At 40.3% G+C, this 25,170-nt stretch overlaps 1 protein-coding gene across 4 annotated transcripts in view; it reads right to left on the bottom strand.

The window, feature by feature from the left end:
* Nucleotides 1–1,212: 1,212 nt before the first annotated feature.
* The window catches only part of LOC117658373 (amine sulfotransferase-like), a 28,526-nt gene continuing 4,568 nt past the window's right edge, over nucleotides 1,213–25,170 (bottom strand). Inside the window, exons 1-7 of one of the 4 annotated variants that reach the window (XM_087882674.1) lie at nucleotides 11,143–11,251; nucleotides 10,698–10,847; nucleotides 10,098–10,333; nucleotides 5,665–5,791; nucleotides 4,844–4,938; nucleotides 3,647–3,827; nucleotides 1,213–1,506 (exon numbers count right to left, since the gene is read on the bottom strand). In XM_087882674.1, coding sequence (XP_087738800.1) covers nucleotides 1,352–1,506; nucleotides 3,647–3,827; nucleotides 4,844–4,938; nucleotides 5,665–5,791; nucleotides 10,098–10,333; nucleotides 10,698–10,839 — 936 coding nt within the window. In that variant the 5' untranslated portion in view covers nucleotides 10,840–10,847; nucleotides 11,143–11,251 and the 3' untranslated portion in view covers nucleotides 1,213–1,351. Of the gene's footprint in view, nucleotides 1,507–3,646; nucleotides 3,828–4,843; nucleotides 4,939–5,664; nucleotides 5,792–10,097; nucleotides 10,334–10,697; nucleotides 10,848–11,142; nucleotides 11,252–25,170 lie in introns of those variants that run through there. The other 3 variants (XM_060689087.2, XM_087882675.1, XM_060689088.2) reach the window with 3 other exon arrangements.

The following is a 25,170-nucleotide window of genomic DNA, read 5'->3' on the forward strand; positions in this document are numbered from 1 at the left end:
CCCTTCAATTATAAATCACAGTAGTTGATTGTAGGAGAAGAGTTCTGAAGAGAAATTGGCTTTCTTCTGTTTTATTTGGAACATACCGCTCTTGGCATCACCTTGAAGATTACAGAATTATGATAGGATGCTTATTTTAGAAGAAGGCTGTTACCCTAGCCCACCAGTGTTGGAAGACAAGGTAAGTTGCAGGTCCCATCTATTAGGGAGGTGCATGTTGTGGGACCGAGGAAAAGGGCCTTCTCTGTGGTGATTTCCTCCCTTTGGAATATTATACCCTGGAGATAAGATTGGCCCCATCTCTTTACTTTCCTGGAAGGTTCTGAAGACATGATTTTGTCAGAGAGCCCAGGGAGCCCCTAACTGATAAGGAGCCAATCATGGTGTAACTGTGTGGTCACTGTTGCTGGGGTGGGTGAAGGAAATATAGGTTTTACACTGCTTTAACGTTGGAAGCCACCTGGAGGCACCATTTATGAGCTGGGTGGCTATATGAACTTGTTTAAATAATAATATAATCTAATGAGACATAATACCTGGGATGAAATGCTGGATCGCCCGATCCGATAGCGATGGCAGCAGGTGGATCGGAGAACCGGTAGCAAAAATCCCTGCCCCTCCCCTCCCCCAATGCCCAGCTGAGCCGCACAATCATTAGAGGCTTTTTTTTTTTTTTTTACTTTTAAAAGCATTTTTCCTACAACCTCTTTGGCCGAAAAAATGCTTTTCAAAGTAAAAAGAAAAAAGCCTCTGATGATCGCGCGGCTCAACTGGGAACATCAAAGGCTTTTAAAAGAAAATACCCTTTTTTTCTTTTAAATGCCTCTTAATGATCGGGCAACTCAGCTTGGATCGTCAGAGGCATTTAAAGGGTTTTTTTCTTTTAAATGCCTCTGACGATCCAAGCTGAGTTGCTTGATCGGCAGAGGCATTTAAAAGAAAAAAAGTCTCTGCCGATCAGGCAACTCAGCTGGGACCGTCAGAGCCTTTTGAAAGCATTTTTTTACAACCTCTTCGCCAAAGAGGTTGTAAAACAAATGGTTTTAAAAGTTTTTTTTTTAAAAAAAATTGCCCACGCCCACCCAGTCACATTACCCCCCCCAAGCCACGCCCACAGAACCGGTAGTGACAAATTTTAGATTTCACCACTGCATAACACCCAGTGTCAGGTAGCTATGGAAATCTAAATAAATAAAAAAATTGCATACAATATTTAATAATAACGCAGAATTTAATGTTGCTGTGTTCTATGATCCCTGCAGAGCTGAGAATTAAACATTACATGATGATATAAAGATTCTTCTTGAAAGGTCATTTCTGATTCAAACCATTTGAAGGTGTGTATCACACATTAATTTTCCCGCACTGAGCTAAAAATAGGGTCGGGATCCTCCTGCATATCCCAGCAGAACTTGAAGGGCAGCTTTTCCACTCTCTCCTTAAAGACACGGTCAAACCTTTCACTCTGGGCAACAGTCATGAGGTTCTTCCAGTCCCCAATAGTGCCTGGGGAACAATGGATAAAAATATGTCAACAGTTTTTGCATTCAATTAAACTAGAGGCTATTTATGTCATCCTGTCACCAAAATGTTCATTCTTACACATTTTTCTGTGACTAAGTTTGTGTATGAATTTATATAGAGTCATGTAAACAGGAAGTATACCCTGTTTCAGTTCCATAGTTTTATGAGTGACAAAATACTGAAAACCTGGTCTTAGCAGTTCTTAAAAGTAAGTAAATATAACCTCAGATGAACAACATGACATTTCACCATGTCATGATTTATTTTATAAATAGAAAGCCAAAATGGAGAAGCTGTGTGTGTAAAACGTATGCTTCAATAGTTTGGGAAGAATTTTGATTCCATTTTGGAAGAATTTTGGCCCACTATTCTTTACAACATTGCTTCAGTTAATTGAAGTTTGTGAGCCTTTGTTTATGTACAGTTCACTTGAGGTCCCACTACAGCATTTCATTCGGGTTGCGGTCTGGACTTTGACTGGACCATTGCAACACCTTAATTCTTTTCCTTTTCAGCCATTCTGTTGTAGTTTTGCTGGTGTGCTTGGGGTCATTGTCCTGTTACATGATCCAATGTTGGCCAATCTTTAGCTGTCAGATTGCTGGCTTCACATGTGACTCTAGAATACTTTGGTATACAGAGGAGTTCATTGTCAACTCAGTGACTACAAGGTGTCCAGGTCCTGTGACTGCAAAACAAGTCCAAATCATCCCCCCTCCACCACCATGCATGACGGTTGGTATGAGATGTTTGTGCTGATATCTACTGCTTGGTTTTCACCAAACGTGGCACTTTGTATTGTGGCCAAACATCTCCACTTTGGTCTCATCTGTCCAAAGGACAGCGTTCCAGAAGTCTTGTGATTTGTTCAGATGCAACTTTGGAAATCAAAGCTGTGCTGCAATGCTCTTTTTAGAGAGAAGAGACCTTCTCCTGACAACCTTTCCAAACAAACCATACTTGTTCAGTCATTTTCCAATTGAACTATCATGAACTTTAACATGCTAGCTGAGATGTAACTCTTGGATTTTTTGCAATTTGTCTGAGCATTGCATGGTCTGACCTTGGGGTGAATTTGCTGGGATGTCCACTCTTAGGAAGACAGGCAACGCTCTTGAATGTTTTCCGCTTGTGAGTAATCTTCCTCACCATAGAATGGTGTGCTTTCAATTGTTTGGAAATGACCTAATAATCCTACCTACACTGATAGTCAGCAACAATTGGTTCTCTAATATTATTACTAATGTCCTTCCTCTTGGGCATTGTGTTAAGACAAGTAGTAGGAGACTAGTAAAATCCTCAAACTTCGGTTTTTATAGGGTTAGGCTTGTGAAGAGGTTGTGTCTCCACCATCGTAAAGTGGTCAGTAGGAGCTAAAACAATCCCCCTCCCAAAGGATCATTAGACTGTACAACCAACAGAATGATAATTGAAACAGGTCGGATTATATCCACACCAGAAATTTGTTAGGGTGAAAAAGAGAACACCACCTCAACATTAGCACAACTAAGAGAGGCTTATGGCTGCCTCAAATGTAGGCTGATCATAAGACAAAGACAACATCATGGAGAGACAGCAGAAAGAGAGGCTGTTGGGACATATCCATACCACTTTAGAAAGTGCTTTTCAGATGAGAGTGGTAACCAGGGGTGAAATGCTCCCGGTTTGGACCGGATCGCCTGATCCAGTAGCGATGGCAGCGGGTGGTTCGGAGAACCGGTAGCAAAAAACCCTGCCCCCCCCCCCACCATGCCCAGCTGAGCCACATGATCATCAGAGGCTTTTTTTTTTTTTTTTTTACTTTTAAAAGCATTTTTTTCTACAACCTCTTCCGATGAAAAAAAAGCTTTAAAAGTAAAAAAAGAGGCTCTCTGACGATCCCAGCTGAGTTCCTGATCGGCAGAGAGGCTTTTCAAAGCATTAGAAAAAATGCTTTGTAAAGTTAAAAAAAAAAAGTTGGCCACGCCCACCCAGTCACATTACCCCTCCCCCCACCAAACCACGCCCATAGAACCGGTAGTAACAGATTTTACATTTCACCCCTGGTGGTAACCCTGGTTTCAGATAAAGCCTGGAACATTCCAAAAGCATAGCCCCAGAGTATGAATTATTACTCATCTACCTTTGCGAAGAAAGTTTCCTTTGCTGAAATCTAGGATATCAGGAGGCAAGAATGTGTAGTTTGCTCTAGAATCCACTTTCATGTTATCAAATGTAGCTTTATCCACCACATCATCCACCTCCTTTCCACTTAGTTCTCTTCCAAGGAAGTTGCATATTTTCAGTACAGAACTTCTCAGATCCTGCAATTTGATAGAATTTTATTTTAGTTCATCCATAACAATGGATGCTGTTACCTTCCCAATAGGTGGTCCCTATTTTTCTACTTGCATTTTTTACGTGCTTCCGAACTGGTAGGTTGGCAGAAGCTGGGACAAGTAACGAGAGCTGATCCCATTACGCGGCACTAGGGATTCGAACCGCTGAACTGCCAACCTTTTGATCGACAAGCTCAGCGTCTTAGCCACTGAGCCACCGCATCCCTCTTATATCTTGCATATTAAACTTCAAATTTCTACTGAAAAAATTACTTTGATATAAACTATTTTTTTTAAATAAAAACTGTACATAGAAGCTGTATCAATGAATTAAACAAAGAAATGCTGCTTTAGGACTTCTAATAAATGTTTTGGGGAGGCAGGTTGTTGAGAAACATTTTTAGTTCACAATATATTTATGTGCCACAGATTCAGACTCTTATATTCGTAGCAATATTGGCTACATCAGAGGCTGGCCAGTTCCCAAGCGAGGCTAAAAAAATGCCTTGGCCTCTTAAAAATGCAGTTGAGTTGAGCCAATCTCTTCTGAGCCCAAACAGGAAAATGTTATGAGACACTTTGGTCAAGATTTTGCTGATTACAGGTACATTGTGCTAATTGGATTTCCCTTATCTATTTAAGTCTGTCAAAAATTAGATCAGTTTTTTTTTCCTGAACTCATTTACAAGACATGCATCCTGTGAATTCTAGCATGACAAGCCAAGTGCTCACAAATGCACCTTTTATTAATCTTTTTGATATCAAGCTGACAGCATTCTAGTTTCCTGGATCCTCCACCATCCTTTTGAAGAGACAGAAACTTATTTTTCTTCAGAGATCTCACCAGTCCTCTAGGAGATCATAGAAATAACTAAGATTGGCTCTGTGGTCACCTCTACTGCTCCTTGTTGGAATAAGTTATTTACACATCCCATCATTTCTAAAGCTTTCTGTGCTTGATGGTTGTTCATATTGTACAACACAACACAAACACATCTTACCTTTTTCATTTCTTCATAAGACAGGAAGAGAATATTGAAATCATCCTTATGAGTGCACCAACCTTCAACATGGTCCAGCCATGAACTGCAAAACACTGATAGGAGAGAAATGAGTTTAGCATAAACATGAGAACAGTCTTCAAAGTCGCTGAGTTCAGTTGTTCGTTTCTGTGATGCAATGATCCAACTGACCATCTGTCTCAGGGATAGCAATAGCACTTAGATTTATATACTGCTTCACAGTGCTTTACTCTCTAGGTGGTTTTACAGAGTCAGCCTATTGCCCCCAACAATCTGGGTCCTCATTTTACCAAACTCCAAAGGACGGAAGGTTGAGTCAACCTTGAGTCTGGTGAAATTCGAACTGCCAAATTGAAGGCAGCTGGCAGTCAACAGATGTAGCCTGCAGTACTGCATTCTAACCACTGTGCCACCACAGCTCTTTTTACATTGTTAATGCTTGAGTTTACTCCATTATGATCCCTATACTTCTTCAAATATTTAAAGAACTAACTCTGGCTAGCTCTTTTCTCTTTCCAACCCTTAAAACACTTCCCGCTTCCCTTGCCTCTTCCACTCACTTTTACGTCATAGTTGTCCTAGGAGCCCTGCATTCTTCTGCACCCACCCATACTACTATAAAATATTTGTGTAGAGTTTACACAACTTACTGCATGTGTATAGAGAATCATTATTCATTTCTTATGTAAAGAGAAAGGATGGATTGTTTGCTGATGGTGGGAAGCGGATTGAAATATATTCATAATCTCTTATCCAAAACAAAAAGGGACAAAACATTGTCATGATCAAATTCTTCTTACCTTTGCCAGCCAGAAACTTCTCAAAGAAGATATCAAAGTCTTTTGGGGTTTCTATTTTGACTGATAGTTTGTGAAAATGATAGTTAGAAACCAAGACATCTTTTGGATTTCTAAGCACATAAATAATCTGTAAGAAAAAGATGATAATATCTAGTTTTTTTAAAAAAAGAAAAAACCAAGAAAAAAGATAGATAGACAGCAAAGCATACAGAGTTGGTTGGTTGAGCTTGTTTGGAGGTTCTAGCAGGGGAGCGCAGCTATCGTATACCCTTGACCGAAGATAGGTACACTCCTATCTGGGATGGTCGTCCTCTTCCACCGAGTGCGCAGCTTTGGGCGGGACGCACATTGAGGAACCAACTGATCGAGGAATAATATGGGATGCAATGAAGGCGTTCCTGAGAGGCCTGGCAATAGCATATGGTGCACATAAGAACAAAGAAAAAAGAGAGATTCAGAAGCAATTGTTGGAAGATCTAGGTAATGCAGAGAAGGAAGTGCAGCAAAACCCGGATAAGGAGGCAGCTAAAGAAATTGGATGATTATCCGTCATAGACTAAATGTTATTGATCAAGAAAACCTGGCATATAAAATAAAACGAACTAAACAATATTATTTTGAAAACGCCAACAAACCGGGCAGATGGCTGTCCTACAGATTAAAAAAAGAAAAAGAGAAAGGGATCATTCACCAGCTGGAAGATTCAGAGGGGCACATTGTAAACAAAGAAGAGGAGAAATTAGAGATGGTTCGTGAATATTATGCTACTTTATATAAAGAAGAAGAAATTCCCAAAGACAAAGTGGACCAATACTTGTCGGAAGAAAAACTTCCACTGATCGGGGAGGAGGAGAAAGAAATGCTTAACAAAGAAATTACAATGACAGAATTAAAGACAGCAATATCCAAACTCAAAAGGAACAAATCACCAGGCCCAGATGGATTCCCAGGGGAACTATATAAAAATCCAGATTTAGAGGAAATCCTCCTACCAAAACTGTTGGAAATTTATAATGAGGCCTTGACAAAATCTAAAATACCGGAATCGTGGAGGGAGGCATTTATCACAGTCCTCCAGAAAGAAGGAGCGGACTTAAAATTGATAAAAAATTACAGGCCAATTTCCCTCCTTAATACGGATTATAAGATTTACATGAGCATCATAGCAGGAAGACTAAAGATAATTTTGAGTAATTTAATACATAGTGATCAAAATGGATTCCTTCCAGGGAGACAAATAAGAAGCAATACAAGGATGGTATTAGATATACTTGAATATTACGAGGAACACCCAGATAAAGAGGTAGCACTGGTCTTCTTAGATGCCCAGAAGGCGTTTGATAACCTGAATTGGGAGTTCATGAAACAACAAATTAATAAGATGGGATTCGGACCAAATTTTGTAAATACGATAACCACGATTTATGAAAACCAAAGGGCAAAAATTTTACTTAATGGAGAATTGACAAAAACTTTCCAAATTAGAAAGGGGGTGAGACAAGGGTGCCCCCTGTCACCACTTCTATTTATACTAGCCCTAGAAGTATTATTAAAAAGGATTAGAGATAATAACCAAATCAAGGGATTGACAATTAGGAAGGAGACGTATAAGACCCAAGCATTTGCCGATGATGTAGCACTAATTATGGAGGAGCCATCGGAAACAGGTGTTAAAATCCTGGAAGAGCTGGGTAAGTATGGAGATGTAGCAGGGTTCAAACTAAACAAATCCAAAACTAAATTGTTGACCAAAAATATGACTGAGGACCAAAAGAAAGCAGTGGAAGTATCAATGGGGCTATAAGTAGTCAAGAAGGTAAAATATTTAGGAGTATGGATCTCAGCAAAATGCTTGGCCCTTAAGGAAGACAATTATGTGCCCCTGATCAAGAACATTAAACAGGACTTAGAAAAGTGGGGAAAACTTCAGATATCACTCCTAGGCAGGATAGCTGCAACAAAAATGAGTGTATTACCCAAGTTACTGTACCTATTTCAAACTGCCCCAGTTAAATTAGATAAAAAATTTTTTCGGGAACTTAATTCTACTATCAGAAAATTCATCTTGGGGGGGGGGGGGGCGGGGAAGAAACCAAGGATAGCGATTAGAAATTTGCAAGACAAAAAAGATAGGGGAAGTTTCGGACTCCCAATATGGGAGACCTATTATAAAGCGGCAAATCTAGTATGGTTAAAAGAGTGGGCAACCTTGGGAAATAAAAGACTCCTGACCTTGGAAGGGCATGACCTCCAGAAGGGCTGGCATGCTTACCTCTGGGATATAGGGAAAAGAACGAGAACATACTTCCACAGACACAAAATAAGGGATACACTTATGCTGACATGGGGAGAAATAAGACGAAAACAATACACAAAAGTTCCGAGATGGCTCTCCACGATGGAGGCGACAATATATCCCAATGTGCTGGAAATGGGAAAAACGGTTAAATATAAAGAGATATTAGATGGGGGAGGGAACCTTAAAACAATGGAAGAATTGAAAGAACAGGGCATTCCCATAGATTGGTGGCCATATGCACAAATAAAATCAAGGTATAAAAAGGATAAGGAGGAATTTGGCATTGAGACTGGCACTAATGGATTCGATAAGATTTGGATGGGCACTGATAATAAAATACTAGCTAAATTATACAATTACCTGTTGGATTATGATATGATAGAGGAGGTGGTTAAGGACCCAATGATAGCATGGGCCAAAAACATCGGGCAAAACATAAATTTAAATGAATGGGACCAAATTTGGAACAGCAATCTTAAAATGACTAGGGCGATAACCTATAAGGAAAATCAATACAAGATGATTTACAGGTGGCATTTAGCACCAGCTAGGATCGCAAAAATTTACCCCAATGTGAGTTCAAATTGCTGGAAATCTGGCCATCAGCAAGGCACCTACTATCATTGTTGGTGGACCTGTGCCCAAGTGAAAAAATTCTGGAGGATGATACGGAAATGGATCTCGGAAATAACAGGAGACACTATTGATTTAGAACCAAAAATATTTCTCCTGGGAATTCTGAAAACAGAATATGCAAAAAAGAAGAGGTACTTAATTACACACATAATAACAGCTGCAAGAATCTCCTTCGCCCAGTATTGGAAAGAAAAAAAGTTATCACCTGAAGAACACGTAATCAGGAAAATATTGGAGTGCGCCAAAATGAACAAAGTAACACTAGAAATTAATAATAGAGAGGATACGGATTATTATAGCTTGTGGGATATGTGGTATGAGTGGTTAGAGAAAACAAAACAAAAGTGAAGCTCAAGAGAGCTTAAAGTTTAATTCAATAATTAATTTATAATGGTTATATAGAAATGAGCAGTAGTACCTGTAGTACCAACTGCAATTGAGTATAGATGTAAGAATATGTAAATTACATGTGAATAATATGGATATATGTCTACAAAGAATCATGCATTACTATGGGTAATACCCTTCAAATTAAGATAATGTAACGAGGTAATATTATGTGAATAACAAGTAAATAATATGTATATATGTATTAACACCATGGAACCGGAAATGTTGGAATTGTAAGCAAAGCATACAGAGACTGCATCAAGTAACTCTCAGACATTCATCTAACATGCTCCATTCTCTCATGAGATCTCAAAGCTCCTTAGCAAAACCATGTTTGACAGCCTTTCAGCAGACCAGGAGGATTGGAGCCAACGTTGACTTGGGGGAATGATTTTCCATATGGCAGAGACCAAAGAAGAAAAGGCTTTCCTCCTAAATCCTGCCTGACAACTCTCACTAGCTGATGGGACCCCGACATGCCTTTCCTGCTGGACTTGATGAGATGCATAGGTGCAACTGGGGAGGGGTGGGCCTTCAAATAACATGTTCCTAATTCATGAAGGAATTTAAAGGTCAAAACCAGCACCATGAATTGGATCTAGAAGTAATCTAGTAGCCAAAGCAGTTTCCAAAGTAGAGCTGTAATGTATGCAGTTCTAGAGAATACACCAATGCCCTTTGCGTCTGCATTTTGCACCACTAAAGCTTCCGGTGACTAGGGCATGAGTGACTGAGAATGGAAATTGCGGGAAGGGATTTTGAGGGCTAAAGATAGCATCCCTCAACTTGACATCCTCCAGATATGTTAAGATAGCAACTGGCCATGCAACACAAACTGTTACTATCCATCTGGGAGTTCTTGGGAAAAATAAATTTAAGGGTTTGATATTCCGTTTGGTTCTTAGCTATTTCTGCTGGGCATGACCTTCTCATTTTAACACTGCTTGTTTGTGGTCCTCCCCCCCCCCCCACACACTTCAGAATTTACTATTGTCTACCAAACATATTGGAACAATGTAATATTTGTTTGTGTACCCTTGTCTATTTGTTAATAAAACATTCAGATACAGAGCTGAAAGAACAGGACTCAGACAGTAGCCCACTCCACCTGACAAGTTAGCAAAATATGTCCTACTTTTGCTCTTCTATTTTGTAATCCTTTGGGTACCAAATAGTAGGGCAGATGGGAACAAATGACCCGAGGTGATGGGCGACTAGGTAAATCTACATGGAACATATTATACTTCAGCCATGGTGCTCGGTCAATCAGGCTAATATTTTCAGTTCCATCTCGGTGACCTTCATAAAGAATCAAGCTGACAATATTCTGAGTCCATATTGTGCCTGCAAATAAGGAATAATTAAATTAATTCACCCATTATAATTTGAAGAACATTGAACTTATGTAAACCCAACCTTCCTATCAGGGAGAATAGCAAATGTTTCAGAGATGCATAAAGACAACTAACTCTACTAAAATTGATAGATTAGCCAAGGTCACCCATTCAGCAATGTTGAGTAAAATATAAATGTTGAAAGTAGAGGTTTAGCAGCTTTATTTTCCCTACATTTCCAGCTTTTTATAAAATGCTAAATTTTAAAATCTGGTTATAGCACATCAGAGTCACAACAACCAACATACTGAAGAACTGAATAACAGCATTGGATACAAGATTAACTCTTTCTTGGAAGACAACTTTGAACTTACCAGATTTAGGATATGTGATTATGAATATATCATCATCTCGGATTTCAAAACTGTCCAGTGAATCTAAATTTTCAGGTGAGGACAAGTCAGTTATGAAATAGAGTCCTTTGTATTTATACAGGGACTCATCCACTGGCTCCATTTCTTCAGCTGTTGATGTAATAATAGAGCAATTACCAATACTTCCTACATTTATGTTCAATATTGTATTAATTCAGTTCTTTAAAAACCATGAATCCTGCTAACATAAAGAAAAATGATGTATATGTTATTAGATTAGTTTCCCTAATTAATTCATTAATTCCATGAACTCAATTTTCATCCATAAAAGTTTCCATTGCAAAGAGTAAATTTGTTGTTCTTGGAATCTAAAATTTATGTGTAGAAGAGAAAGTTTAATTACAATGTTAAGAACATACTAATTGCAATTCTTTTCTTTTCTTACCTTATCTATATGGACTCTGACAGTCCACTCATGTCATGTCCTTAAACCAGCTTATTTGCAATAGTTTGTCAATGTACTTAAACTTCTGTAGAATGCTCAAATATTAAGAAGGCTGATCTTTAGTCAATCATTGTTTCAGCAGTACTTCTGTATTCCAAAAATGAGCAAGAGAGGACATTGACACGATTGAGTAATAACCTAATTTGGAAATGTAAAACGGGTCAAGGGGAACTTTCTTAGCTGATGTAGACCTGTATCACGCTTGTCTCACTGTATCCATAAATTTATTGAAGTGTTGCTATAAAAATCAGTATGTTTTAAAAATACAAAGGCACGTCTGATTTGCATGCCAAGTATTTGGAATGTATCATTATATGAAGAATTACGGATTTACCAATAGGAGATGCGGCCAGAACAAAATTATTGCATTGTTATTGTTCAAACCTGAATCCCAATCCCAATTTCCATATATAAATTTACATAAGAGTTGTTATATTACTGCCCCCTCCAAAGGCAACAGTACCTCATTATGGGGGAACCCCTGCATGCTCTATCTAAGAGCTATGCTGAATAGGTGTAATCATACCAGAAAAATCTTAGCTGAAATGTCACCTAAATGTGTTCCATGAAAATCCATTCAATATGGCAAGAGTACATAATTAGAATTTCACACTGGATCGACTGTCGGACGTATGAACAAGAGTTGCATCGCGTGCTGTGGCTTCTGAGCATTCACTGAAAAATGTGCTATAGAGCTCAGCTCCCATGGAGCTCCTGGAAGGCAACTGAAACAAAAGCATTTGGCCAAAGGAAGAAAGGAGAATTTTATAAATGCATAGAAAATGAAAGCTGTAGCGTTTTGAGGGGCCTAGTGTGTTTATTGTATAATCTTTACAGGAAAATATGTTTCAGGCTATGCAAGGAATAATTTTATTGTGCAATGTTTCAACCTTTAATTGAACTACGGTACATGATCTTGATTTGTGTGGACCTGATGACAGCTTGTTTTCTGCAAATGCAGCCAAGTTCAATACATTGGGTTAATAATTGTAACGATGTTGTCCATCCTAATTTTGTGGAACTGCTCATTTATTCAAATAGATGCTGGCAAACTTTTAGCTGGCACTTTAAATTTTATCAGTTCAGATACCATGGTTGCACAAACAGTCTGACCAACATAGTCAATAAGGGATCAGAAAGTCATGACAAATCACTTCTATATTATTGTCAGCTTCATGGGTATGTTCATGGAGAAATGGGGTCTACACCATTGTGTGTGAGTGTGGAGGTGGTTTGGGTGGTTTGTATATATGTTTTCAGTATCAGAGGTTTTATCAAAAGCTCTCATGCAATCCAGGTGGTGTCTTATCATGCTTTTCCAAAAGCATTTTACAGCATTAAGAGTCAGGGTAGTCCAGTGGTTAGAATGCAGTATTGTAGGCTAATTCTGTCAAGTGCCAACAGTTCAATTGTTTCTCATCCCTAGCAACTTTAAGTCTTGTGGAATTAGCTGTCTCAGATATATTTTGGGGACAAGAAGAGGATAATAGGCTTAATCAGTGACATCAAAGTAAGCAATACAAATCCATGCAGTAAAGTGGCTAATGAGGTCCTCCTTCCATCGCTTGTGTTTTGGTCACTTAGTCAGTCAAACAAAGCTGGTCAGGCCTTATGATAACCATGTAATACCACAGTTTCATCAGCTGCACTGGTTACTAGTAAGTTCCCCAAGCTACAGGTATTACCTACAGAACCCTACATGGGACAAGTATTTGAGATACCATCTGTCTCTTCTAGTTCTGCCTATCCTGTGTGATCAGAAAGAGTTGGCACTTTGAGACTTGCAGATCAAGCAATGACCTGGGAAAATGGCCTTATTATCACAGTATCTGCTCCCTGAATCGGCACCCTTTTGTAGATTCAGAAGGACCTTCAGTTCCTCTGCCTTCAAGCAAACTGTAAAATTGTGGCTCTTTTCCTAGCCCATTCTGCTTTTTTGGGGGTGCGGGTGTTGATGTAGAAAAGTGTTGTGGTAAACTATGCTGTTACAGATAGTGATGTGCTGTTACAGATAGTGAGTTGTGGTGAGTTAGTTACCTTAAGGATTAAGAGCTGTCTCCTTAAGAGATTGCATTGTGGGAGATGTAGTCCATGACATGTGATCATATCTGTGTACCTGATTGGCCACCGAGGCTCTCTGCTGGGGTTTTAGAACAAAGACCTGGCCATATGTTGAATTACCTCAAAGAGAGAACATGCTTTCTGAACAAGGGGACAAACTACCATCCTTTTCCACTAGGAAATGGGACAGATTATGAAATATGGATGCATCTCACCTGGACTCATTATGATTGTAAGTCTTATGTGTTCAAGGATTCCCAAATAAATATCTGCATGAAAACCTATTTGCTAGAGTTTATCTGCCTGTTCCCAGTGGAGCCAGATGCCTGGGGAACAGAACAGTAAACTGTTGCACAACTTGAAGAGAAAAAGCATAGGAACAAAAGAAAAGCCCCACTGGATCTCATGAACACAGAACTGATTAGAACCTTATATTTTCTCTTTCTAGTAAGAATAGTGAGAAAGGGTTATGACCCTGAAAAAGAAGTCTTGAATTTATAGCCAACTCCAAATGATGGGAAAGAAGTTAATTTATGTGGACTGAGAGTAAAATACTATTACTTACAACCCTCCTTCCAAAAATAAGCAAGAAAAGTGTAAACAGAGAGTCCATTCTTTAAAACCCTGATCTTTCAAGTTTTAAACTCTGGCAAGAAGTGTGCTCATCGAACTTCGAACTGATCAGGTTTGAACAAACATTTAAACTGAAGTTGCATTTCCTTGTTTTCACATAATGTGGGTAATTAGGCACCCATTTATTCCAGGAATTCCTTCTAATTACAAAGATGTTCTTTGTAATCTGCAAGTTCTTTCAATTTCACTAACCCTTTCTGCATGGTGAGTAATGCTGAATTTTTTCCATCTTTGTGCTTATTTATTTATTTTATTTATTTTATTTTATTTTTGAATTTGTATACCGCCCTTCTCCCTGAGGACTCAGGGCGGTGAACAGCCAAATAAAAACATCAAATACAAATATTAAAACACATTTAAAAAATATATATAGATTTGGCCCCATTAATTAAAATGATAAACAAAACAACACAATTAAAAAACCCTTAAAAAGAAATTAAGCCAGCCCGGCTTGTTGAAAAAAGAAAGTTTTAAGGGCACGGCGGAAGGCACTGAGGTCATGGATTCTCCTTATCTCAGGGGGCAACTGATTCCAGAGGGTGGGTGCCCCCACAGAGAAGGCCCTCCCCCTGGGGGTCACCAGCCTGCATTGTTTGGCTGATGGCACCCCGAGGAGGCCCTCTCTGTGGGAGCGCACGGGTCGGTGGGAGGTCGTCGGTGGCAGTAGGCGGTCTCGAAGATAGCTAGGCCCTATGCCATGGAGCGCTTTAAAGGTGATAACCAACACCTTGAAGCGCACCCAGAAGACCACCGGGAGCCAGTGCAGTTCACGCAGGAGTGGTGTTACATGGGAGCGCCACGCTGCTCCCGTCACTACCCGCGCTGCTGCGTTCTGGACCAGTTGGAGCCTCCGGGTGCTCTTCAAGGGGAGCCCCATGTAGAGAGCATTGCAGTAATCAAGGCGAGAGGTTACGAGGGCATGAGTGACTGTGCACAAGGAATCCCGATCAAGAAAGGGCCGCAACTGGCGGATCAGGCGAACCTGATAAAAGGTCCCCCTGGTTACAGCCGTCAGATGTTCCTCCAAGGACAGCTGCGTATCCAGGAGGACTCCCAGATTGCGAGCCCTCTCTGTGGGGGCCAAAGACTCGCCCCCAATAGTCAGTGATGGAGTCAACTGACCATATCGGGATGCCGGGAACCACAGCCACTCAGTCTTGGAAGGGTTGAGCTTGAGCCTGTTCCTCCCATCCAGATCCGTACAGCCTCCAGGCACTGGGACATCACTTCAAGGGCATCATTGGGGTGGCCTGGGGTGGAGATGTACAGCTGAGTATCATCAGCGTACTGATGGTATCTCACCCCAAAGCCACGGATGATCTCGCCCAGCGGCTTCACATAAATGTTGAACAGGAGGGGCAAGAGGACCGACCCCTGAGGCACTCCACATATAAGAGGCCTCGAGGTCGACCTCTGCCCCCCTGCCAACACGAACTGCGACCGGTCGGAGAGAAAGGAGGAGAACCACCGTAACACGGTGCCCCCCATCCCCAACTCTTCCAACCGGTGCAGCATGATACCATGGTCGATGGTATCAAAAGCCGCTGAGAGGTCTAACAGGACCAGAACAGAGGAGCAACCCCTGTCCCGAGCCCTCCAGAGATCATCAACCAACGCGACCAATGCCGTTTCCGTGCTGTGCCCAGGCCTGAAACCAGACTGGAACGGATCCAGATAGGATGTTTCCTCCAGGAATTGCGGGAACTGTCGCGCGACCACACTCTCAACAACCTTCGCCAGAAAGCGAAGGTTGGAGACAGGACGGTAGTTGGCCAATATTGCCGGATCCAGGGACGGCTTCTTGAGGAGAGGCCTCACCACCGCCTCTTTCAAGGCCGCGGGGAAGTAACCCTCACTCAACGAAGCGTTGATAACACCCTGGAGCCAGCCTCGTGTAACCTCCCGGGAGGCCAGTATCAACCAGGAGGGACATGGGTCCAGTAAACATGTGGCCGCACTAAGTCTCCCCAAAATCCTGTCCACATCATCGGGAGTCACAGCATCAAACTCCTCCCAGATAACATTCTCAAGACTATTCCTCGCCACCCTGCCCTGATCTACCCAGTCAGAGTCCAAGTCCCCCCGGATCTGAGCGATTTTGTCATGCAGGTATTGTCCGAAATCCTCCGCCCTGCCTTCCAAGGGATCCTCCCACGCTCCCAGGTGGAGCAGGGAGCGGGTTACCCTGAACAGGGCAGCCGGACGATTCCCTGATGACGCAATAGAGGCGGAAAAGTAATTAAACTTTGCCGTCTTTATCGCCACTAGGTAGGTCTTAATATGCGACCTTACCAGTGTTCGGTCAGATTCAGCGCGACTGGCCCTCCAACCACTCTCTAGGCGTCTTTTCTGGCGTTTCATCTCCCTCAGCTCCTCGGTGAACCAAGGAGCCGCGAGGGATCGACACCGGGTCAGAGGCTGCAAAGGCACGACTCGATCCAAGGCCCCACCAGCCGCCCGGTCCCAGGCAGCTACTAGGTCCTCGGCCGAGTCGTGTGCCAGATCATCAGGAATTGGCCCAAGCTCTGTCTGGAACCTATCAGGATCCATCAGGCGCCTGGGGCGGACCCATCTAATTGGGTCCGCCTCCCTGCGGCGGGGTGTAGCGGTATGAAGGTCCAGACGAAGGAGTGAGTGATCTGACCATGACAAGGGTTCCATATCTATATCCCCTATAACAAGATCACTCAACCACTGGCCAGAGACAAAAATCAAGTCTAGAGTGTGCCCCCCCCCGTGAGTGGGGCCATGAACTAACTGGGTCAGGTCCATGGCCGTCATGGAAGCCATGAACTCCCGAGCCATCCCAGACGTTTCACCAACGGATGGCAAGTTGAAATCACCCATGACCATAAGCCTGGGTGTATCAACTGCCACCGTGGCTATCACGTCGAGTAGCTCAGGCAGGGCTGCTGCCACGCGGCAGGGAGCCAGGTAAGCAAGCAGCAAGCCCATCTGAACCCCATGACCCCATCTCACAAAGAGGGACTCACATCCGGCAATCTGAGGCACAGTGGTCTCCCTCGAACCAAAACCTTCTTTAATAATAACCGCCACCCCCCCGCCCCTCCCCTGGGCTCTTGGTTGATGGTATGCTCTGAAACCTGGTGGGCACATCTCGACCAGAGGGACACCTCCCTCTGGTCCCAACCAGGTCTCCGTAATACCTGCCAGGTCCACTCCCCCCTCCTGGATAAGATCGTGAATGAGGGGGGCCTTATTTACCACAGACCTAGCATTGCACAGCATCAACCGCAGGCCCAGGTCCTGAGTATCTAAGACACCTAGTATCCGAGGGGAGCCTTGGGGGCCGGGGCGCGCAATTGCTCTCAGACAGCGAATGCGCGTCCCTGACACATGATGTGGCCCCCTGCTCCCGCCATATCTGCCCCTCCCAACCACCGTGCAGATGGTATTTCCCTCCGCCCCCTCCCCATTCCCTCGTCCAATGTCCTCCAAACCGTTACCCCGTGCCGGGCTCGGCTGTGACCTTGGTGGATTACCCCCCCCATCCCCTTTGGTCGTCCTCCCGGTTCCCCTTAAAAAATTATTAAAAACCCTAATTAAAAAACCCCTTAATCTCCGCTTTGAAACATGACACCTCTCAGGGCTCCAAAGCCCATCCTTAAAGTAGGCCTTTGATAACGTGGAAGGCCATCGCCGCGAGAGGGGGGCATCTCGCAGCGCAAGCAGGTCTGTTGTGGTATAAGCCATACATAGATGAGAGGTAAAAAGTCTGGTCAGGAGTTTGATAAATAGTCTAAGATGTTGGAGCAAGATGGATCTCAAAGCCGGTAGCTGGACTCCACTGCCCTCTCACTGCAGTGGGAGGAGTCCCGTGTCATTTCATCAAGAAATGACATTATGGTAGTGTTGGAAGAAATATCCATCTGGTTCAGTTCCAAGCCAGGAGAAAGACACTGGAAACATGGGAGTCTCACATAGGAATTTCCTCCCTACAGAGAAGCACCATTTGTCCTGAGTTTCAAGCAAACAATTAAGGCCTGCTTATTTTAACCAAGTGGAAGAGGGCTTTTGAACCCAGAATCTTATTTCTGGTTACGATCCTCTACTTAAATACCATTTAAAAGTGTGTATGAGTGTAAATGGAACTCAAAATCAGAGTATGTTTATTCATAAGGATGTTAGACAGGGTTGCTTTTTAATCTCTATATCAAAAATATTCCAGGATTCCTGTATGGGTCAGACATCACATGTCAAAGATCCATGGTAAAGTTATTAATATTCTTTTAAATGCTGATGATATGGCTCTAATAGTGCATTGTCAATTAGACAATGAGAACAGTTCTGAGAAAACTGTTGCATTCTCAATTCTAAATATAAATAGCATTAAATCTAAATTGAAGGTGTGTAGCAAGTAAAATGGCTATTAAAATGGGGTGCCTGTTGAACAAGTGAATTCTTTCATTATTTAGGACTAAAAGTTTACCAACACAAGTTTGAAGATAAATCATTTTAAAAGAAGTTTGATGAAAGCTAAGGCAAGTACCAAAACTTTATATGTTGTTAAGTGTGAAGTCATGTCTGACCCATCGCAATCCCATGGACAATGTTCCTCCAGGCCTTCCTGTCCTCTACCATCCTCTGCAGTCCATTTATGCTCATGCCTACTGCTTCAGTGACTCCATCCAGCCAACTCGTTCTCTATCAACCCATTCTTTTTTTGCCCTCAATCTTTCCCAGCATTAGGCTCTTCTCCAGTGAGTCCTTCCTTCTCATTAGGTGGCCAAAGTATTTGAGTTTCATCTTCAGGATCTGGCCTTCTAATAGACTGTTTTATATAAACCATGTGCCTGGTCTTGGATTGCAGAAGGATTTTTTCTTTCATTTGACGTATGAAATCCACACAAGCCATATCAAATTGGCTAGTCATGCAACATAGAGTGGTGAAAAAGTATCAGTGTTCAAGAAAGCAGTCCAAATTATCCACAATAAATTGAGAATAGATTGGGAGAGGTAGAACAAGGAACATCTGGTCTAATTGGATGGGAGATGGACAAAGCAGAATTTTACTTAAGATTTCAAAACGTGGAAGAAGAAAAAGGGGAGAACTTAGCTGAGATTATGAATACAATGCTAGCTGATGTCTTAGAAGTTACTAAAGAGAAGATGATGGAAGGAGTTGATGAAATTTATCGAGTTTACACTGGATATACAAAGTGTAATAAGCTCCCAAGAGAAGTACATATAAGATTTACTAAGAAATCAGTCAAGGCACAAATTCTTCAGGCTGTCCGTGATAAGGTCTTGAAATATAAAGGGAAAGAAGTGACAGTTTTGAGACAAATTCCAAGAAAAGTCAGAGAGTTAAGAAGAGGATACCAATTTCTGACCAAAGTTTTGCTGCAAAAGGGGACTAACTATAGATGGCTGTTCCCAGAAGGAGTAGGCCTAACATGGCAATTCCAAAGATATAGATTGAATACAATTGAGAAAGCAAGAGCCTTCTATGAGGAAGTCCTTAAAGAGAAAGAAGTAGATATGGAAGCTGAAACTCAAACAACAGTAGTTCCAATAAAATTCACTGAAGAAGAATTGATAATGCTGGAAACAACAGAAGGAGCGGTTGGTGGAGTTGTGGAACATAAGGAACAATGTGAAGCCAGATCGACTAGAGCAACAAAACCTATTTATAAAGTATGAACATGGAAGAAAGGAAATTAATTTCAATAAATGTAAATGGCCAATAAAAGAAGAATAGTATTTCACAAATTAGAAAAATTAAAATTTGACATAATTTGTTTGCAGGAAGTGCATATTAAAAAACAACATGAACAATTATTGATTCAACCAAAACTTGGCAAAATGTTTTTATCATTGTCACAAAGTAAAAAAAGAGGAGTTGCTCTATATGTTAGAAATGTATTAATGGCAGAGCAGAAATACGTTGACCCAGAAGGTAGAATTTTGATGGTGGAAATAATTGATAACAATATAAAAATACTTTTAGTAGCAATTTATGCTTCTAATAACAATCAAAGTGACTTTTATAGAAAACTACATAATAAAATAATTGAAATGGAGTATGAGAATGTTTGCATGATGGGAGACTTTAATGGAATTGTGGATGAGGAATTGGACTATAAAACACACAAAATAACAAGACATAGTAGAAAGGTACTGCTGAGAACCTTTTTTAAAATGACAGAGGAAATAAATTTGAAAGACATCTGGAGGGAGAGAAATGGGAAAAACAGACAATATACTTTCTACTCTGATAGACATTCATCCTGGTCCAGACTAGATATGATCTGGACAAGATGGAAATGACCTTGAATATTGAACAAGTGAAAATAGACACTAACTTATGGGCAGATCACAACCCGGTGATTGCTATCTGGAAAGGGCGAAAAGGTAGATCTAGATGGACATTAAATAACACAATACTAAAAGAGAAAGATTTTATATAGAAAATGCAATGAGAGATGGATTTTTTCTTTAAGGAAAATAAAAAAGAAACATCGATACAAAATCATTGGGATACAATGAAGGCCTTTGCCAGAGGACTAATTATAGACTATGCAAGGAAAAGAAATATGAAGAAAAGACAAACTCTTAAAATATTGACAGATGATTTTAAAAGATTTGAAAAGAAACTCCAGAAAGATCCATATAAGATGTAAAAATTAAAATGGATATTATAAAGCATAAATGGATCTACTGGAGAAGGAAGAATTAGCTCAAAAAATAAGAACTGCCAAACAGAATTATTTTGAAAATGCAAACAAACCAGGCAGATGGCTAGCATATAAACTGAAAAAAAGAAAGAGAATCAAGGAAAATAATACAATTAACTAACCATCAAGGACAAAGTAGATTTGGAAATAAAGAGATGGGGGAAATAATACAAGAATATTATACACAATTGTATAAGAAAGATACAATAGAGGAGGATAAAGTGGCAAGGTATTTACAAAAAGCAAAATTACCACAGATTCCTAAGGATGTTTTTTTTATTTATTGAAAAGTTTTTGTTTTATAAACAGGTATACATACAATATATAATCAATCAATCAGTGTATCATCTGAATACATCTTTTTTCTTCTTACTACTCCAATATTTATCATATCTTGATATTATCATTTCATTTGTTGTAATATTTCCCCACATTTACTTTTATATTTGTACCTTTATCTATTCAACAATTTTATCACCTATACCTTTTAAAATAGCTTTTAAATTGCTTTTATTTTCGAAAATTTTAAAATTTGGATTTGAGGTTGATGTCTCTTTGAAAGTTTTTGTCTTCTTAAAGTTATTTCATTTAATTTGAAACCCCCATAAATCTCTCTCAAGTCCTCCTGATTAAACTCTTCCAGATTCCTTTGCTTTCCCCTCTTGATCTGGAAAGCATCCTTTTTATCCAAAGTCACATTAAACTGGATTTCTGCCCCATCTTCTTCCAACAGCTCACTACTGTCTAACAAGCCTTGAAATGATACTATATTCTCCTTTGTCTCCATGTTTTGAGTCAAAACAGTTTCCTCTTCCTGAAACCTTTCATCAAAAAAACCTTTAAGACTTTCCAGTAAAGCAGTGGTTTGTGACTCAACAATTTCATATATTATAACTCTTATTGGTGTATTTGTTGGTGTGTGTAATAATAGTCCTTCAGCACTTTCAAAGGTACCAGCCATTTTCTTTTTTTTCAAAGTCCAATTATTCACACAATTTAAAAATGTAAATTAGTTGAAATCAATTCCATAGTCTTTTGCTTTCCACTTCCACTTTAAATCTTTTTCTTAATGTGTAATCTGGTAGTTGTTAACCATGTTGCAAATGTTAAAAAGCCCTTTCACTGGTAAGTTTCATTTTCACGCCCTCAGGCGCCATTTCCCCCTTTTTTTAAACGGAGTTAAAGCTCAATACTTGCTTTTTGTCATTCTCCTGATTTTGCTCTGCCAGCATCCAAAGTCATGATGTCTTATAAAATTTAAAATTGCATTGCTGGTGTGGTCGCTATGCCTCGGTCTGCAAAAAGGCAGACTCACCCCGGATCCGGAGCTAACGAAGGGCTTTCAGGGAGCTCTCACCCTGCAAACCCCAGGCTTAAAAAGAAAAAAACCTGGGGGTCTAGGGGAGCTCTACCCAGACCCTTCTGCTCTTCTTTCCCCCTTTTTCCCAGGGGGAGATTTTTTAGCCGCTAGACAGCTGGTTTTCACTGTTCTAGCGGCTATACAGATCGCGGGGCTGGAGCTCTTACAGGAGCATCCGTTCGGTGTTCATGGAGCCACCGGAAGTCAGATTCCCAAGGATGTTGAGGAGATGTTGGATGAAAATATAACGATGATGGAACTAACTGAGGCAATTAAGAAACAAGAATGGGAAGGCACCAGGACCAGATGGACTGCCAGTTGAATATTATAGGACATTACAAGAATCTTTATCGATTCCACTACTGGAGGTTATGAATGAAGTTAATGATAAAAAAGGAAATACCCCAAACATGGACTGAGGCTTATATCACATTGATCCACAAAGAAGAGACAGACTCACAACTAATCAAAAACTATAGGCCTATATCTCTGCTAAATGCAGATTATAAAATCTTTGCTACAATATTGGCAGAAAGACTTAAGAGATATTTGAATAACTTTATTCATCCTGATCAATACGGTTTTTTGCCGTTTTAGCTGCCCTGAGTCTTCGGAGAGGGGCAGCATATAAATTTAATTAATTAATTAATTAAATTGCCAAAAAGACAAATTAGAGACAATATAAGAATAATCTTGGATACCTTAGAATATTATGAAGCACATTCTGAAAAGCAGATGGCTTTGATATTTTTAGATGCACAAAAAGCCTTTGATAATGTGAATTGGCGATTTATGATGTTACAAATGGAAGAGATGGGCTTTGGTAAGAAATTCTGCCAGGCAATTGAAGATATATACTCTAAACAAAAGGGCAAGGTAATGATAAATGAAGAATCGACTGACTTTATTGAAATAGAAAAAGGCACTAGGCAAGGATGTCCACTGTGCCCATTATTGTTTATATTGACATTGGAAGTCTTAAATAGAAATATTAGAGAAGAAAAAAGAAATAAAAGGTATGAAAATTCAGAAAGAAGAATATATGTTGCAAGCCTTTGCAGATGACCTGGTCTTTATTATTGAAGAACCATTAATGTCAATAAATAAATTGTTGGAAAGCATTGGAGAGTTTGGGAAAGTAGCTGGTTTGAAAATTAATAAAGATAAAACAAAGATAATGACTAAAAATATGTTGAAAAAGCAAAAAGAAGAACTGATGGAGATTTCAAAGATCCAGGTCACGAACAAGGTAAAATATTTGGGGATACAACTGACAACGAGGTGTAGTTCTCTTAAGGAAAATAATTATAATAAGGTTAAGCGACAGATAGGATAAGATTTGGAAAAATGGGGAAATTTGAAATTATCTTTGATTGGTAGAATTGCAACTTTTAAGATGAACGTTTTGCCTAGAATCTTGTATTTATTTCAGACAATTCCGATTAAGTTGAATAAGGATTTTTTTACAGAATTGAATAAAATGATACTGAAATATATTTGGCAAGGGAAAAAGGCAAGAATAAAAATTAAGTTGTTACAAAATGCTAAAATGAGGGGCGGTTTTGGTTTACCTAACTTTGAACTTTATTATCAAGCAGCTAGTTTAATATGGATTAAAGAATGGATACTATTAAAAAAACCCAGATTATTAAACTTGGAGGGACATGATTTGTTGTTGGGATGGCATGCCTTTTTGTGGTATAAAGGAACTAAAACACAGGGGTACTTTAGAAGACACAAAATACGTGAAGCCTTATGGTTGAATTGGGAAAAGATTAAAAAATATCAGTATCTGAAGATTCTGGTCTGGATATCTACAAATGAAGCTTTCTCTTATCCAGTGATGTTTAAAGGGAAACAAATTATAAGATATAAAGAATTATTAGGTGAAAAGGGTGAATTTAAATTAAAGCAAGAAATAGAAGATCAGGGATATAAAATGGATTGGTTTTCATACAGGTGAAACTCGAAAAACTAGAATATCGTGCAAAAGTTCATTTATTTCAGTAATGCAACTTAAAAGGTGAAACTAATATATGGGATAGACTCATTACATGCAAAGCGAGATAGTTCAAGCCTTGATTTGTCATAATTTTGATTATTATGGCTTACAGCTCATGAAAACCCCAAATTCACAATCTCAGAAAATTAGAATATTACATGAAATCAATAAAACAAGGATTGTACATAGAACAATATAGGACCTCTGAAAAGTATAAGCATGCATATGTAGTCAGTACTTGGTTTGGGCCCCTTTTGCATCAATTACTGCCTCAATGCGGCACAGCATGGATGCTATCAGCCTGTGGCACTGCTGAGGTGTTATGGAAGACCAGGATGCTTCAACAGCGGCCTTCAGCTCTTCTGCATTGTTCGGTCTCATGTCTCTCATCTTTCTCTTGGCAATGCCCCATAGATTCTGTATGGGGTTCAGGTCAGGCGAGTTTGCTGGCCAATCAAGCACAGTAACCCCATGGTCATTGAACCAGGTTTTGGTACTTTTGACAGTGTGGGCAGGTGCCAAGTCCTGCTGGAAAATGAAGTCAGCATCCGCATAAAGCTTGTCTGCGGAAGGAAGCATGAAGTGTTCCAAAATCTCCTGGTAGACGGCTGCGTTGACCCTGGACTTAATGAAGCACAGTGGACCAATACCAGCAGATGACATCAACACAGACTGTGGAAACTTCACGCTGGACTTCAAGCATCTTGCAGTGTGTGCCTCTCCATTCTTCCTCCACATTCTGGGTCCTTGCTTTCCAAATGAGATGCAAAAGTTGCTCTCATCAGAAAAGAGGACTTTGGACCACTTTTTTTCTTTAGCCCAGATAAGACCCTTCTGACGTTGTTGTTCAGGAGCGGCTTGACAAGAGGAATACGACATTTGAAGCCCATGTCCAGGATTCGTCCGTGTGTGGTGGCTCTTGATGCACTGACTCCAGCCTCAGTCCACTCCTTGTGAAAGTCCCCAACACTTTTGAATGGCCTTTTAACTGACAATCCTCTCCAGGCTGCGGTCATCCCTGCTGCTTGTGTACCTTTTTCTTCCACACTTTTCCCTTCCACATAACTTTCTATTAATGTGCTTTGATACAGCACTTTGGGAACATCCAACTTCTTTTGCAATTACCTTTTGAGGCTTTCCCTCCTTATGGAGGGTGTCAATGATGGTTTTCTGCACAACTGTCAGGTCAGCAGTCTTTCTCATGATTGTGCTTC

This window comes from Pantherophis guttatus, chromosome 1 (assembly GCF_059756535.1).
Source record: "Pantherophis guttatus breed Tessera chromosome 1, ASM5975653v1, whole genome shotgun sequence".
NCBI lineage: Eukaryota > Metazoa > Chordata > Lepidosauria > Squamata > Colubridae > Pantherophis > Pantherophis guttatus.